The sequence below is a fragment of the Bombus vancouverensis genome, chromosome 3, assembly GCF_051014615.1.
Source record: "Bombus vancouverensis nearcticus chromosome 3, iyBomVanc1_principal, whole genome shotgun sequence".
Classification (NCBI taxonomy): domain Eukaryota; kingdom Metazoa; phylum Arthropoda; class Insecta; order Hymenoptera; family Apidae; genus Bombus; species Bombus vancouverensis.
This window is the reverse complement of record NC_134913.1, coordinates 18,308,909-18,325,042: the sequence shown is the minus strand read 5'-3', so window position 1 is coordinate 18,325,042 and position 16,134 is coordinate 18,308,909. Positions and strand designations below refer to the sequence as shown.

The following is a 16,134-nucleotide window of genomic DNA, read 5'->3' as shown; positions in this document are numbered from 1 at the left end:
ATTCGTCACACTTTTCGATAAAAATATTAAGAGGTACATTGTAAAAATTACCGTCCAGAATAATTTTAGTATATTTTCAGCATATTCACCACACTTGATTTTAGGCACAGAAATACAAGCAGAAATATTTTTAATACCACGTATCGTATTCTACGGTTTGGTGTAAGTTCGGGGTATATTTTAACGTAGAAGGCCGCATTTCGGTCTACTTCTACCAACGCCATCTCACTCGAGGATTGCATCCTCCGTTCTACGTCGTTGCTAGAAAATTTGTGGAGAAACGAGTCGATGAACAGTTTGAAAGATCGAGCACGAAATTGAGAAGGGTGGGTTTCCATCGAATCGAGGCGGAGGAAGGGCGAAGTAGAGTCATTTGAAGCAGACAGCCATTCGTATTTTTGTTCGACGCTTCAAATTAATGCCACTCGCCGCGTTTGGAAAGAAAGTAGGATCGCGGATCCAGCTACGTGTTAATTGACGTAACGAGACAGAGGGGTGAATATGGATTGTTAGCGTCTGTCTGAGACTGAAAATATCGACGGCATCTAATAAAAAAAAAAAAAGAAGAAAAAGATAGAAAAAGAAGAAGGGAGAAAGAAAGAGGAAGAAAAAAAGATCTGGAAACGACACACCGATGCATGCTTCGATCGCTCGTTACACTCGTAACGCGGAACATGTTTAATGAGGACCATTTCGTCTGGACGTTATTATTATATGGATGTTCTTTATATAATCAGCGTGAAATAATGAAAAAAAGAAAGGAAGAAATGTTCAAAGTGTTAGGTATTACGATTGCAATTTATGAGAAACTTTGCAGCTGCATAGGAAACACCACTGGCCGGAGTAGAGTCGTTCGAGTTTCCGTTTATTGCAGTCTGTCTCGATAGATCAAACACGATCTTGGTGCGATCAAGATTTATTTCGAACTCTCTGTGTCTTCGAAGAACTTTTAACGGAAAAGATAGAGCGACGTTTGTGACAAAGAGATGTGATTTTCTCGGAAATGACTCATCAGGGTCGAACGGAAGAAGAGAAACGACAATACGAAGGGTGAAAAAAGGAACATCAAACGAAATACTGGCTATAAAATAAATTTATCTATTACGTTTGTAAGAATTTACATTAGTCGCGAACACGGCTAAAGCTCGTCGACCAGCATATTTTCCATTGCTTCCGCGAGATCTATCCGGAATCTCTAAAAGCTGGCGAATACACAGGTATCCACTTTACGATCCACGAAGATTTTCCAGCAGAAAAGAGACGATGTCGGAACAGTGGGAGGTTGAAAATGGAGAAGAAACGAGAACGATGCAATCGTAAGGACTGCATCTACCCGCATCATCCAGCTGACGGTTACAGCGCGTGTTTTATCACGTTTACGTTTCGACCGGCAACCATGTCGTTTCTGCTCGGAACATAATTCAAAAGTAAGTCCTTTTCTTCTTCTTCTGTCTCCTTTGAACGCTATGATACACCGACGAGGTTTTATTTGCGACGCGTTTATTTTGGCAGCGACGCTGAACTTTTAAATCGCGAGCAGAGAGCTCACGACCGGCGCGTCATTCATTGGTCGCTACGTGAATGAATGATTTCGTCTGAACATCGATTTTCTGTGATTTTTTTAATTTCTGTGATCTTTTATTTTCTCAAGCGCTGAACGATAATGTATTATAACGAGATATTTTCGAAACGATAAATTATTTATTTATAAATTATTTGCTGCTATCTTCGCTTGTTTATTAAGCGTTTAAATTCTTCGTTTTATTCGATTAAACGCAAATTATTCGAATATTTTACGTTATAGCAAGCGAAACATAGCTTTTTTAATGGTTTTTATGCGCATTCCAAAATCGGACATTTTTATTGGAACTTGCTATTCAAAGATGTCTCGTAAAACGTCATTTTTATACGAGTTTCTTATTTTCATTATCGATATCCGATCAAATATTTTCGAAGCGTACTGTAGGGAGTGAAGTAAAAGAAGTTTAGTTAACGTAGACCCGTGCATCAACCTTGACAGAGATCAGAAGAGTTTCTATTTTTACGTATTTATTTTCTTTTTCTAAAAGTGATCTTGTTCGTTCTCGTCTTCTATTGCATCCTGTACATTCGTGACTCGTTCGAACAACATCAACTCGTTTAACGAGTATTCTTTCATCCAACCTACGTATTTTTACGTTTCATTTCTTCGTGGCACCTTGAAGAATTGCAAATATTTGCGATAAATCGAATAAGCATCCGAGCGATCCGTCAAAATAACAGCTCGCTGAAAGTTGCATGAAAAATATTGCGAATTAACGCACCATGAATCAACTTTTCAACGAGATTTCATTGAAATCGAGATCCCTCGACAACCGTATTGTTTCGAAAAATCCTTTAAACAAAATCAATCACCTTTAGCGGCATAAACCACCGGTTTAGTCATCTCTTCCACCGAAAAACAACCTTCGTCTTTACTTTCCACGCTATTTTAATCAACTTACGCTTGTAACACGCGTTATGCTTTCCATTCGAGTTTCTAATTTCAGCTTCAACTCTCTTGTTTGTTCTTCGATTGAAAGATCAACGAATACAATATTTTGCACGTGACACAGTGTTAGTTTTCATCTGATTACTTTGATTTAAAAGCATATTGAGATATCAAACGTATATTAGCGGAATTATAAGAGGAATTTCCACTTGAGGATCGGTCTGTAGCGAAGTCGATCGACTCAACGACGCAACGTCTATTTCGATCATCATTTTCACGGCACAATAACAAAGACAAAGCTGTAGGAACTATCGAGACTTTGGAAAACTCGAAGAATGCTCCCCGAAGACGAATGGGTCGGATAAACAGTAAATTCTTTGAGGGATACGTCCAACCGGATGTGAAAATATCACGTTTCCCCATCGATCCTTGGCATCGGGCGACGAGCGTCGTTTGACGAATCGCATTTTTTTCGGATATTTATGCCTGGCAGCCGGTAGCTTTTTTACAGAGCAACCGGGGCTCAAAGGAGAATTTATTTTATCACGGCCGCGCCGACAGATATCAGGCATCGAATCGTTATTTTCCATTCGCACGCCGTCCCTTCGAACCACCTTTGCTCCCTCGTCCCGTCGAAATTGATATTGACGATCTCAATTTGCGATTCTCTTTCGGCCGAGCCTCCTCTTCCCTCACTTTCGCCCGTTCTCTTTCCGCCGATACAGAGGGACCGGAACACACGCTGGTCATAATGGTGAATAGAGATTCTTTCATGTTCGTTTTCTCGTTTTCTCCGTCCATTTTTTCGCTATTCGTAATTTTCCAAGAGCTCGCTATTTTTTTCATTCGTCAGCCGGTTACCAGCTAATTTGAATATTCCTTATATGTCTTTGGCGTTGCTTGAAGGATACAAAGGATAGAAAACAATGGTCAATCCCTCTATCATACGATTCCACCTTCGATCCAGGAAACTTATATGTATCAGAGTAGGTTAATATTGCAACGCGAGGGATTACTTCTCGTAAAGTTTGGTAGACCAAGCCCTTCTTGCACGATAATTCAACTAACAATATCAGCGTACTCGTGTCTTTTTACAACTAGAAAATTCAGAGAAAGAAATATAAGACGATAAGCCAACTGATTTTGTAATATGTAAAATTCACCTGCGTGGGTCTTCGTTTGTTTCGTTAACCATTCTGCCAAACAGTTTATTATATAGCGTTCGCGTCACGTGACTTGTAAAATCTCAGAAATAATATTAGTCGAATCGTGTAAGAGGGCTCAGATTCTCTATTTATTCCAATCTCCCTTTTCTTATTGATAAATACGATTTCATCGAAGAAGACTCGTTGTTTCCCACTGAAGCAGCTACGAATCACCCTCGTTTATTTCCTTGGAATTCCGATCGACACGGAAGCGCTCGTAAATCCCCACTTCCCAGGCGAAACGGCCTCGCCAGATTTCAAAAGGAGACGCGATTCACTTTCTCCGTTCCTTCGTCTCGAGATAATTGCTCGTTAAACCACGAAAGAAAAGGACGAAGGGACGGGGAGCGGGGCAGGGAGCGACAAGATTCGAAGAGTATCTTAATTTAAGCAAACATCCCGAGGTTGAGCGTTCGCTGATCTCGATTATCTATGGATTCCGTGTGAACCGAATGCAACAAACCGGTTATCCTTGATATTTATCATCGGCCTCGAGCGTTTTCCTTCGCGCCGAAATAAAGCATCGTTCGCCGGCAGCGATAAAACAAGAGCAGGAAGATCGTTACGCGTTTGCGCGCCGCCTGTTCCTCTTAATCGTTGTGTATCGCTCGTCTCACTCTCGAACAAACAAACCAGGACTTCTTTAACTCGGCTGTATCGCCGACTTGAACTCCTTCAAAGTTTACCACCGAGACGCGTAATCGTTTCCCTCTTAACTTCCCGAGGAAATGAGACGCGGTTGCATCTCGCGGTGATTAGCAAGGACGCGCGCCTCCAAACGTTTCCTGGTAATTTCCGTTTATCTGAGAACTCGGTTACCAGATGGTATGGGTGTAAAGTGCGGCGATAGCGTGGGCAAGATCGAACTGTAGATAATACTCAGGTCAGAAAGAGGTTTCTCTCTATCTCCGATCTAAAGTAACTGGCAAACTTTTAGCGTTTTAGGCTTAGCGCTAGATCTACATCTTCCGTAAACGTAGCTACGGTGTAACGCTTGCAAGATTCTGAAAATAACCCGGACGTAGCGTAAACCGCGTCTTGCGTGTACCCACGGAACTAACGAAAGTAAAATGTTGCACGCAACGTGACGAAAGTTCGATTTGTACGCGTGGATCGTCGATTTTTCTTCTTCTCGATCGTTCTGCGAAAAGATCGTCGAGCGGTACCAATGGCACACGTTCCTGGAAGAAATTGGTCAAATATTTACGCGAAACGAAGACCGCGTGGCCGTTCGCGAAGCACAGAATACGTTTACGGATTCGACTCGTCGATTCGCTCGGGAACTTTTTAAGGTAAATATTTCTTTTTCTTTCAGGGATATACGGTTTGAACAGTCATATCCGACGTGTGCAAGACTGGCGAGTATCCGGGAAGTAACGCGTAAACCAGATCGGAACTTAATTTAGAGCTGGCAGATTCGGGGGGACAGTCAGACGCGGTGAGCCGTGCTCCTCGATTTTCCAAGTCGTTCGGTCGAACTGAATGAATTCGCTTACCGTTCTGTGGTGCTCTTCACGAATTCGCCCTTCCATAGACCACAAGTTAGCTCGCGAGCAGTCGCTGCGAAGAATAACAGGTTCACTGCGAGTAGGAAGCCAATGGGACCGAAGAAGTACGCCAAGATTTCCATGTCACCTGTGGAATAAATTTTTAGTGTTCAGTATTTAAGGAAATTTTCTGAAATATTAAGAAAATATATATACCACGTGCATTGTTAAATAAGCACGAAGAAACCACATCTCCGATCGAATATTAATTCAGATATCGTCGAATATTTTTTCCTCTGCGGTATTTTTCAGAGTAATGTCCCTTCAAACAATTCAAAATAATGTCCCACTCTATTTGCAAGGATATTTAAAAACTGGAAGAATATTTTAAATTGTATATAATTAAATTATCGTACTACGATTTATCGCTCGATTACTCTTCAAATAGGACAAAATATTATTATACCTCAGCGAAAATGTGGAAAATAGATAAAAATATTATTCTTCGGAAATGACGATGTCCCACTCTATTTACAAGGATATTTAAAAACTGGAAGAATATTTTAAATTGTATATAATTAAATTATCGTACTACGATTTATCGCTCAATTATTCTTCAAATAGGAAAAAATATACCTCAGCGAAAATGTGGAAAATAGATAAAAATATTATTCTTCGGAAATGACGATAGTCATACGAAAAGAACAATAGATGTTTCCATCTACCATTCACCGCGTCATTGTTAATGCAAGCAGCTGGAGTGTCGAAGAAGAAGTCGGACCTGGAAACGTTCTAAATATCTGGATGTTCGCTTCGAGTCCGCCTGCGTGTTCAATAATAAACGTTCGGATCGCTTGAATGGCGAATCGGTTTATCTTTACGACGTCCGATTGGAACGTGGTCTGTGTACGCGTTTCGATTCATCGAACGCGGAGGATCGTAAGAAACGAGCGCTTTAGTTACTCGTTAACCGGAAGTCGTGGAATACTGACCGCCAGCTAGCATTAGCGATTAAACTTATTACGCGAAATGTCGCATCGGGTGAATGATTATATGGCTGGCTTGTCGTGATCTGCTCGTTACATTTCGAACGGCTTATCAACGGACGTGAAACGCGTTTCAAACTGATAGACTTAAGATCTAGCGGATATCTTGCATCCAATGTATCGTTCAGCGAACTTGAAACCTGTCGCAAATGGCGACAAGATTTTTTTCAGCACTTATAGTTGTTCATAAATCACTCTTATTTCTTTTCTTGTATCTTTAAATAACGAGCGATGTGTTCTCGTTCTATGTTTCTTTTGATTAGTTGGTCGAGAAGTATTTATTAACTCGAATCTAGCACGGTATTTCAACTACAACGCGAATACTGTTCGAAATCGATCAACATTGAAAAATTGTATATGTTTGCGCGAAAGATATCCACCAGATGTTATTAGCGTGTAAAATTAACTAGAAACATGTAGCTAATTCGAGGCAGGAGTCCAAGGACGGATTTCTTCGAAAATAAAAAGAAATAGGAGAAGAGGAAGTTGGTAGGCGAGAACACAGAAAGAGGAAATTTCATCGAAGATCCTTCGTACGCGAATAGTAAAGGAATTAGAGGACGAGTTCCTGAATAACGTGGCAGCATAGGAATAACAACACGTCCAATACCATTCGATAATCGATGACAGACAAATAAATCCGGCGACGACTGACGATGCCCGCGATTTCACGAATTCCGACCTCCTTCTGATTCTCGCCTCTCTATTCGCGGAATCGCTGGTCACGAATCGACCAATTTCCACCGTCTTTGTTACGTAAGTTCTATTTTTGCGCCGACCTGACAGCTTTATCTGCGTTTCTAAATGAGACGAATTAAAAGGAGACAAACGCGCCGTACGCAGATTTCGTCTCCTTCATTTTTTCCACGTCTACGTTGAACAATTTTTCGATCAAATTTCTCGTATTATAGAATTTCCCGATACATAGGTACATACAGTGGTATGGTGAAAAATTTCGAATCGCTAGAAAAATTCACAGAATCCATGGAAATCTACGGAATGTATAAAATTCTACAGAATCCGTATAAATGAGAAAGATCGCTTTGGAATTTTGCTATCCTAGAATATCCTGTTGCCAACGATTGTATCAAAATAAAGAATATTATTATTAATAGTTGTAGCGTTAATTTAATAACAAAGAAATGATCGAAGAAGTGTTTCCAGATTTTTGTGTCGGTAATATAAATCTTCGGCAGACAAGATGTTTAGAACAAAGAATGGAGAATTAGTGGGAAATACGTATCGAATGTTCGCCAATGTTTTCAATGTTGTGCTTGTGGTTAATTTAACGGTCCGAATGATAGGAAGAAAAATCGTTTCTGGGGGAGTACGTGCAAGGACAGGGGGATGAAAATAAGATGCGGTAAAAATATCAGTGGGTGCTGCAAATAGATCGATAATTCATAGAGGCCGGTACAAATCGCAGAGTCGGGCCTTGCTGACAGCAACAGTTTGTTTTCCTATCGTCTTAAAGCGTTGGAAAAGATGCTCAAAAGAAATGAGCGCGTCGTCATACTTAATTCCGCGCGCCTACACGAGAACGACGTAACCTTCCTTCATTTATTTTCACGACATCGTTACACTACGATTATCTTCAACGATGATACGTTGTTGTCAAAAGATTCAATTTTGACGCATACATATGTTCATTGTATGTATATAGTGTTTCGTAAAATTATTCGAACATTTATTGTAGAATACATACAACATAGATAATGCAAAATTTTTGGAAAATTTAGAACAAGTTTGGAAATGCACATAAAAGTAACAAGACGATTACTGTGAACATACGTTTCACGAAAATATTATATTTGATACAGATCGTCGTCTTAAACATATGTATTAGGTTGTCCGAAAAGTTTCTTGCGTTGTATAAGGAAATAATAGACGCACAATGTCTTTTGTTTTATATTAGTTCATTGAATTATGCACGAACATAATAATAGAAATAGAACGAAATGGATCGTGTCTAATTCAATAAAATAATATAAAACAGGAATTGTTGTTCATCTATTATCATCTTATGAAACGAAAGAAACTTATCGGACAACCTAATATAATTAGAAGATGAAGATGGTTTCACTAAATAGATACGCGCATCACAGATTATTGATACACATTGGTACAAATTGATTCGTTCGCTCAAATATTTTTTTATCTCTGGGTAGAGTACGTTTGTAATTAATTTTTTACTATTCTCTACATACATTTTTGGATATACTACAAATTTTTCCCACTTAACCATGGTAATTGTGTTCCATTACAATGCTAATGAAATTTCAAAATATTTTGTATAGCACATACGATACATCTACAGAAAGATTTTACAGTAAATGTTCAAATACATTCGCGAGCCGGTCTACGTATATGCATGGTAACGTCGGAATCAATTTGTTAAAAGGACCCGGCGGACCATGTGTATTTTAATTACTTCGTCCGATATTTTCAATATTCCACGTTTGGATGTCGTTAATTGGATCCATTTGTTTCCCTTTTCAAGATCCGATTACGAGCAGCCCGGGTTTTCGGATATTTCTCGTGGTTACGCTTCCGCCATGGCTCGTGTGTCATTATTCTCTGCAATTTCTATTGCTTCGTTACGCTGTTCGCTCGTTATTCGAACCGATCTCGAAAATCGACTTTATCGTACGAAAACCAACGAGATTCCAACTGGATTACCGTTCTGCACCCAGTTGTCATTCCTTCGTTCAAACTGTTTTCCAGAACAATTTGATTATTCTTGATTTTCACTTGTGTTTCTTTCCAATAACAAACACGTTCGTCCGCGTTATATTTTCTCTTTTAGTAATCTCATTTCTGTTTGTCTAACAATATCTTTTAATTCGAGTTTCTTTGTTTCTCCTTAATAAACTCTAAAGTGAAACTATAGCGTGGTATGTCAGGAGGAACTTAGCCGTATCTGCTTTCATTGTAGCATTTTCATTTTATCGACAAAAATTTAATCCACCCAAGCCCATCCTATATACTACGCTCTCAACAAGAAGATTCGCGATTATTCCTTTCTCTACCGAGTTTCCTTGTAAAAGGAAATATCAAAAATTGCAGGTACTTGCCTCGCTTCTTAACTATCCGAAATCGTCTCTAAAAGCCGTGCAATTTCAGCCCTAACAATTGCCGAAAGGTCACGAAAGCGGGCTCTGTTCCTCAATTTTCTCGCAAGCAACGATTTAATCGGCCGACAAGCTATTCTAATTTTTTGTGAAACACAACAGAGGGAAAGCAGCCGGAAGGGAAGCCGGTGGATCGGTAATAAAAGTAAAGTAAGGTATTGGCGCGCGAACACGCGAGACACGATCCTCCGCGTGCCGAAATTACGGTAAATCACGTGAGCCGGTACTTATCGAAACGGCTCGGCGTTCACAGGGAGACGGGAGAGAGGGTGCGTGTCTGGATCCGTTGGTAAGATCGCGAAATCCCGGGAATTCGCGGGAACACCTATGAATATGAATACGTTCGTTCGAATGTAATGCGTCTGGTCTCGGGGCTGGTTTTCGTGAATACCATGCTCTACGTTCCTCCTACCAGCCAATCTGGTAAGTATACGCGCACAGGGAAGCGCGGATAACTAGTTTCCGAGTAAATTGATACGTCGGTACACGTACACGTTGCGTTCGGCTTTTCTCTCTCTCACTTTTTCCTCTCCGTTCATCTTGCGCAATATTTTCATGCGCGTGTACCCTCGCGGCGAGGGTCGAGGAACAGGGGCCTTTTTCCTTGATAGTTGTAATCTAGCCGGACAATTACCGGGTCGATAAGTAATTGCAGCCCTTATCGAAATCGTGCAAGTTGCCATAACCACTAGGGTGGAAGGTTTCGTCCTTCTTTCTTTCCCCTTTTCTTTTTTTCTTGGTCCGTTTCACGTTGGTTGGATAAAAGTGCGGAAAACGTTGCGATGCGTCACGTTACACGGATGAAACAGAAAAACTTGCGGTTCCGACGAAACACTGGCGTAGCTCGATTTTCCCGATCATCAACCGCGTTTTCGGTACGGTACGGCGACCGATTCGAGCGCTAAACGCTCTTTCATTCCGAGATCGTTGCGCTTTTATCGAGCTCGTGCGGACGAACGCGAACAAAAATGTCCCCGTGTTTCATCCCCTTTCCGCCGCCGTCCGTTGCGGTCAGTCGATGGACAGTGCGTCGCTGATCGAATAAAGAATACAGCTTTTTTCTTCTTTTTTTTTTTTTGTTAGTTCGTATGCGGATCGCGGTTGCTCTTTTTTCTCCTCTTTTTTTATACCAGAAAAAAATGGCTCTATTAACGTATCGGTAGTTAGTAATTGGGCGGTTTGTCATGCCGACGGTAATAAAATTTTAGCCGCGGTCGCGAAATCCATTCCGCTTGGCGAGCACCGGTCGAATTTTATGGTAAATAAAGAACCATACAAGCCTCGGACCCGTTATCGGGCCAATTCCCTCTGCGCTAAGCGGTCTCTCCGCTCTTTCCCTCTCTCTCTCTCTCTTTCTCTCTGTCTCTCTGTCTCTCCCTCCGTGCATCCCCATAACCACGAGCGCAATCTGCCAGAAGCACGCTCCCAGCGAGGGCCCCATAGCCACTTATCGGCGAGAGGGTCGCGCTCGTCCGCAAACAAACTCATAAATAAAATCCTTATGCCGCAACTTTCATGGATGGCGATGCATACGCCACGGAGCGAGCGAAAAAGATGGAGAGCCGGTTGATATCGAGGCTGCAGCTGACCCAGTTGCCAAACGTTAATCCAGTCGACATGGCGTGGAGTGAAAGACCATCCCGAGGATTTCGTGACTGTCAACGACACGCGAGTATAAATAAACCTGCTCTTGGATCGATCGCTATTTCACGCTGAATCGCGCCTTCCTCTGTTGCATAGGAATTTTAAGGAGATTGAAAATTGGACGGAAGGCCCACACGGACGTGTTCGAACATTTGTGAACGCTTCTTATGAATGTATTATGTACGGTATACGAAATAATATGAAATTTCATTAATTGTTACGAGACTCGACTATCACGATTATATTTATTATCGACAACTGTGAAATAAATCTGAAAATATGCCATGTAGAAATTACGAGGATATATTTCACAAGGATCACGAGACGCAGGTACGAAATTAAATAGTCCAGAAGCCTGCACAGGTTGTTTAAAGAAAATGGTTATTGGGAAAGATAAACGATTTTTGAAGAAAAGATTCGCTAAGTCGTCCATGGGAAATCTTCTAATTCTAGTTAAATCAACGATGTAATATATTGAAAATTCAGCAAGGAAGAGATTTAGATCCTTTATTAGGAATTTTAGGGTACATGATTCAGTTTGTACGATACTATGAAAAATATACGCGGCTGGATCTTTCGTACTTTATTCTCTATAAGAATATCGTGTTATGAATGGCAATGATATTAATTTAAGCGATGGTAAGTTACTTCTCGAGTTCGTAGAATCTTGTTACAACGTTAATTTCATCTTCCTCCGGCGCGGTTAATACACCCTTACAAATTTATTCGCCGCACCCAAGTTCTAGCCTGGAACGACACTTTTCATCCCCCGCGTGCGTAATTTCTCAGTAACTTTCGCATAGTGCGGCCGGAATATTGTACACGTACAATACGTTGTTGTTTTCCAATATTTTCGTGGTTTGTTTCCAACAGCCATATACTGTAGTAACCATCGTCGAAGCAATTCCGCAAGTTTTTATTCCTCCATGCAACCAACGGCAAGTACCTATTGTTACTGGCATCGTTTAAAAATATCTTACTCGTCTTTCATGAATAACTCGATAATTGTCGGAACAAGGTACACGTTGACTCGAAAAAATTTCACCGAGAAGTCAGGCTGATCAACTTCAAGACGGATTACGAATCGCACATTCATTACGCAAGCGATTATTACAACAATATCCGACCAGCGACTTCTTCTTCCAAGGTCCCTAGCAAGAAAATCACCGCGTATAATCGGCGTCTGTTCTTCAACCCGATTCCAACAATTTGTTCTTGCATGTAGTCTCGCTAACAATAAGATATCCAAGAGCTACATAATAGGGACGATACCAAAGATCCACCCTTCTACTTCCTCAATCTCTTTCAACCCTAGCAGCTTCTCCTGCCAATTCTTCTCTCTCCTCCCGACAACCCCATTATTCCTCCATGTAACCCAATCTCGTACAAGTTAACGAAGTCGTTGGTATGGTCGCATCGATCAGGCCCGATCCGGTTGCAAGTGGCGCGCCGCGAAATTTCGCGAGCAGACCGGACGGGAAGGTTCGTAGCGAAACTCAACGAGAGGCTGTCACGAAACTTTTGGAACGCCGAGTTTCGACCGGATAACCGAGGCAGCTTGCGTCTGGACCGGCACTCCGCGCGGATGCGCGCCGGAATATTAAACGAACGCGGTCGGATCGGACGCGTTACGCCGCTCCTTCGCGGCCTCTCTTCGTCGTCTCGCTTTTCCTTTTTGCCTTTTTCATCTCGGTTCACTGGCTCATCGGTTCAACTCAAAATTCAGCGTCCGTGCAGGCGGACCCTGGCCAAAATTCAACAACTTTTCCCAGGGTGTTCTCCTCGCTTCTTCTATCGAGGGAGATCCGGTCTCTTCGCGAAACTTTTTCTATCGCGATTACATGGCTTGGACGTTAAGGATGGAAAGGAATATCCGTTATCGTCTTTGCTCGCAACTCTAAATGGATTTTGTTTGCTGCGGAGGAGAAATCCGCGCGTTTTTGTTCAAACTTTGGTCGGTTCTGGGCCCAAGTCATTTTGAAGACGTGGCGGCATGGAGTGGACAGAGGCGAGTTGAGTAAATGGGATTTGTTGGCTCTAGAGAAACCAAGTTTATGTATCCGTGCCTTTTGGGAAGGAGGTGGCTGCATTCTGGAGTTTCTTGTCTCGTAGCATCGAATCGCGTTACTCATATGGATCGTAGTTTCGACGAAAAGTAGATTCTACTCGCAACAGAGCGTAGTTTTTGAATTTCGACATCGGTTTCGATTATTCGGACCGACAATTACTGAATACAAACGTACATATTAATATGGCGCTCTAATGAAACGGAGATGTATTTTATCCGAATATTTATAGCAAAAGACAGCTTAGTTTTGTGAATAAACTTCCCATATTAGTATTTCGTATATCGTTGGCTTGATTTTATTCAACTGCATACGAAAGAAACCATAAAACGAGAAGTTAATCGAATTGCTCGTGTATAACGTAAAATTTGCAACTTCTAAAGTGTCCTTGAAAAAAATATCTTTTCAATTATACGGCTAAAGCCAGAACCAGAGACACGTTTCTATTAACAACTTTGATAATCCAATTAAATTACCGGTAAGCAGGTAGCCAAGTTTATTTTTGCCAGCGGTCCGTAAACAGAAGGCAGCGGACGAGGTCGCAAAGCTGGTAGCAAATGGAGAAGGAAGAGGGGAAAGAGGGAAGCCCGGTTGGAAAACAAAAGGAACAATCGCGGAGAGTAATGAACGAGTTACGAATCTTAGGGGGTACAGAGAGCAAACGGGCGTCTATATTTGCTGGGTTTTGGCGGGTCGCCAACAATAGCTGTTTCGGCTAGGTTATATCTCACTCCATGGCAACCCATAACAAACATAAGTGAATTATGTCGACGCGTGCCGCGTTCGATACTTTACAGAAGCGCGGCGGTCAAACCCGATTAGTTCGGCGTCGAAAACGCTTCGCGAGATCAATTGCATGCGCCGTGTGTCACCTTCTATCATCTCACGCTCTCACTCCACCCTCTCGTACAGTCTCTTTTGCTCCTTCTCCCTCTCTCTCTCTCTCTCTCTCTTTGTCCCTTCCTACCTCCTCCCTCTTCCTCTCCCTTTCGCTCTGTCGTTGATTTATCCTTTTAATAGGGGCTGGTTTTTCGGCTGATCGCGTGCGGGAACACGACAAACAGATTTTTCACGCTATGCAAATCGGGATTATGATAGATCAGCGGCGTAACGAGAAACAAATCGTTAATGAATATTCAGCGCGTGTCGAGTGTTCGGGGTACCAACAGTTTAATACGCTTAACGATTATCGTTATTGTTGTGTCCGCCCGGTAAAAAATTCTTATCGTGGAATCGTCGAATAAAAAAGAAGAAAAAAAAATCGTGAACAAGCTTCGAAGTTAACAAAGAAATATGTTTGATAAAAATGTGAATATGAAAAATGAGATTGGATATACCGTGACAACGTACATTTTAATACATAGCACAGACATTTTCGATTCTCTTCCAAACTTTGTTAATAAAATCATGTCACAGAGGAAAAATTGTTTCGCCCGTTAAATATTCGAAATATATTCGTGAAAAATGTTCGACGATAAATGTCCGGATACTTTCATAAATCACTATATCTCTACAGCGCTCAAAATTAGCCGGTAATGGCGACCCTATAATTAGCTCGAAAATTATCGAAGACGAAAATAGTCGCGAAGACGGCAAGCCGCTATCTTGATCAGAATTAACGTCAAAAATTCCAGTCGAACAAGATAACTCTCATCGGAATGGCTGGATAATGCTATCGCTCCTCTTAGAGGCGCCGACAAGGATTTATTGCGGGGCGTCATTGTAATCGTTGCTGTTTTTCCGGATCATCGGGGACGGGATTTACGGTCGACCGTTTCGGCGTAACAACAAGCTTTCCTCGCTTTATCAATTACGATGTATGCGCCAGGCGACGGGAATCGACCGCGCGTAAATCAACGCCGGAGGAATTTGAAAAACGCGCGAAACTCGCAAGCACAAATCGTTGTCAAATATAATTAGTCGAGGATACCGCATGAGCACCGTGACTCTTCGCCCCCGATTTGCATTCAAAGCTTCCAGAATCAACTTTTTTTCTTCCTCCAACAGAGAGTCAGAGATTTATCGTTGGCGTCATTTTAATCACCGACGGTTTTTCAGATAATCGAAAGTGATTGCGCGAGCTTGTATCAGCGTGTCGGCGAGCAACGATCCCGCGAATCCGCTGCCAACAAATTTCCACGTCGACCCGTCCTGAAAAACCGATGGCTCCGCGAATTTTCCAAGCGCAAATAAAAACGAATTTGTGTAACCCTTTGACTCCCGGTACTTGGAGCAGTTTCATTTACACGCGTTAGGATATTTTGCTTCTTTTTATACATTTTACTGGCTGCCTCGCTCGTTCAACTTTCCAGCGGCTTTCGACATCAACTCGATTAGAAATACGATTTTTATCGAAATTCTGTCCGAGTCTAGGAATTGATGAGTCAGGCGAGCAACTGTGAGAATGGAGTTTAAAAGATTTAAAAGTAACCGAAATGGTACATACAACCGTGAAGATAACACACGTTTTGAAGATCCAACACGCTCCGTCACTCGGCTACGAATATTTATGTATCTATGGGATATTTAAATGTGAACAAAATTTACGGCATATACGGTGGCTGCGAAAAGTATCTCTATACAACCCTTATTTTTCTATATTTTATCTCTGTAATATGAAATGCTTGTAGCCATATGAAACTGTTGGATTAAATGCTATGACGAATATACATTGCATCTAATATGCAAAAATATTCAAAATATCCAGAGTGAAACAAATCATCGCATAGATTCCATTTCTTTACTCAGATACGTGTAATAAACATCCACGGTGTATTAATGACTAAACCCCGCAAATCTTAGCTTAAGAAGTAAATAAATTAGACGACACTTTTCGCATTAGCAAGAAGAGCCATTAGCCCCCGGGATCGAAGGATTCATTGGCATTCCTAAAGCAATCATAGATTCTCAAGACCGAACTCTTCCTTCCTCAAGACAGATCGAGCTTGCGTCCCTCGAAAAAGACAATAAGGAAATTCCTTTCAACCCCGATACTCCCGATTCATTGCTCGGGGCCAATAAAGCGGGAGTGCGTGATAAATAAAGTAGGATCGCGGGGGGATCGGACCAGGGGCTTACAGCAAAA

At 41.6% G+C, this 16,134-nt stretch overlaps 1 protein-coding gene across 1 annotated transcript in view; it reads right to left on the bottom strand.

Annotated features, from left to right (window-relative positions):
• Positions 1-16,134, bottom strand: part of mthl1 (adhesion G-protein coupled receptor methuselah-like 1) — a 153,658-nt gene that overhangs the window by 8,091 nt on the left and 129,433 nt on the right. Inside the window, exon 6 of the mRNA XM_033328306.2 lies at positions 5,172-5,310. Within this exon, the coding sequence (XP_033184197.1) occupies positions 5,172-5,310 (139 nt within the window). The remainder of the gene's footprint in view (positions 1-5,171; positions 5,311-16,134) is intronic.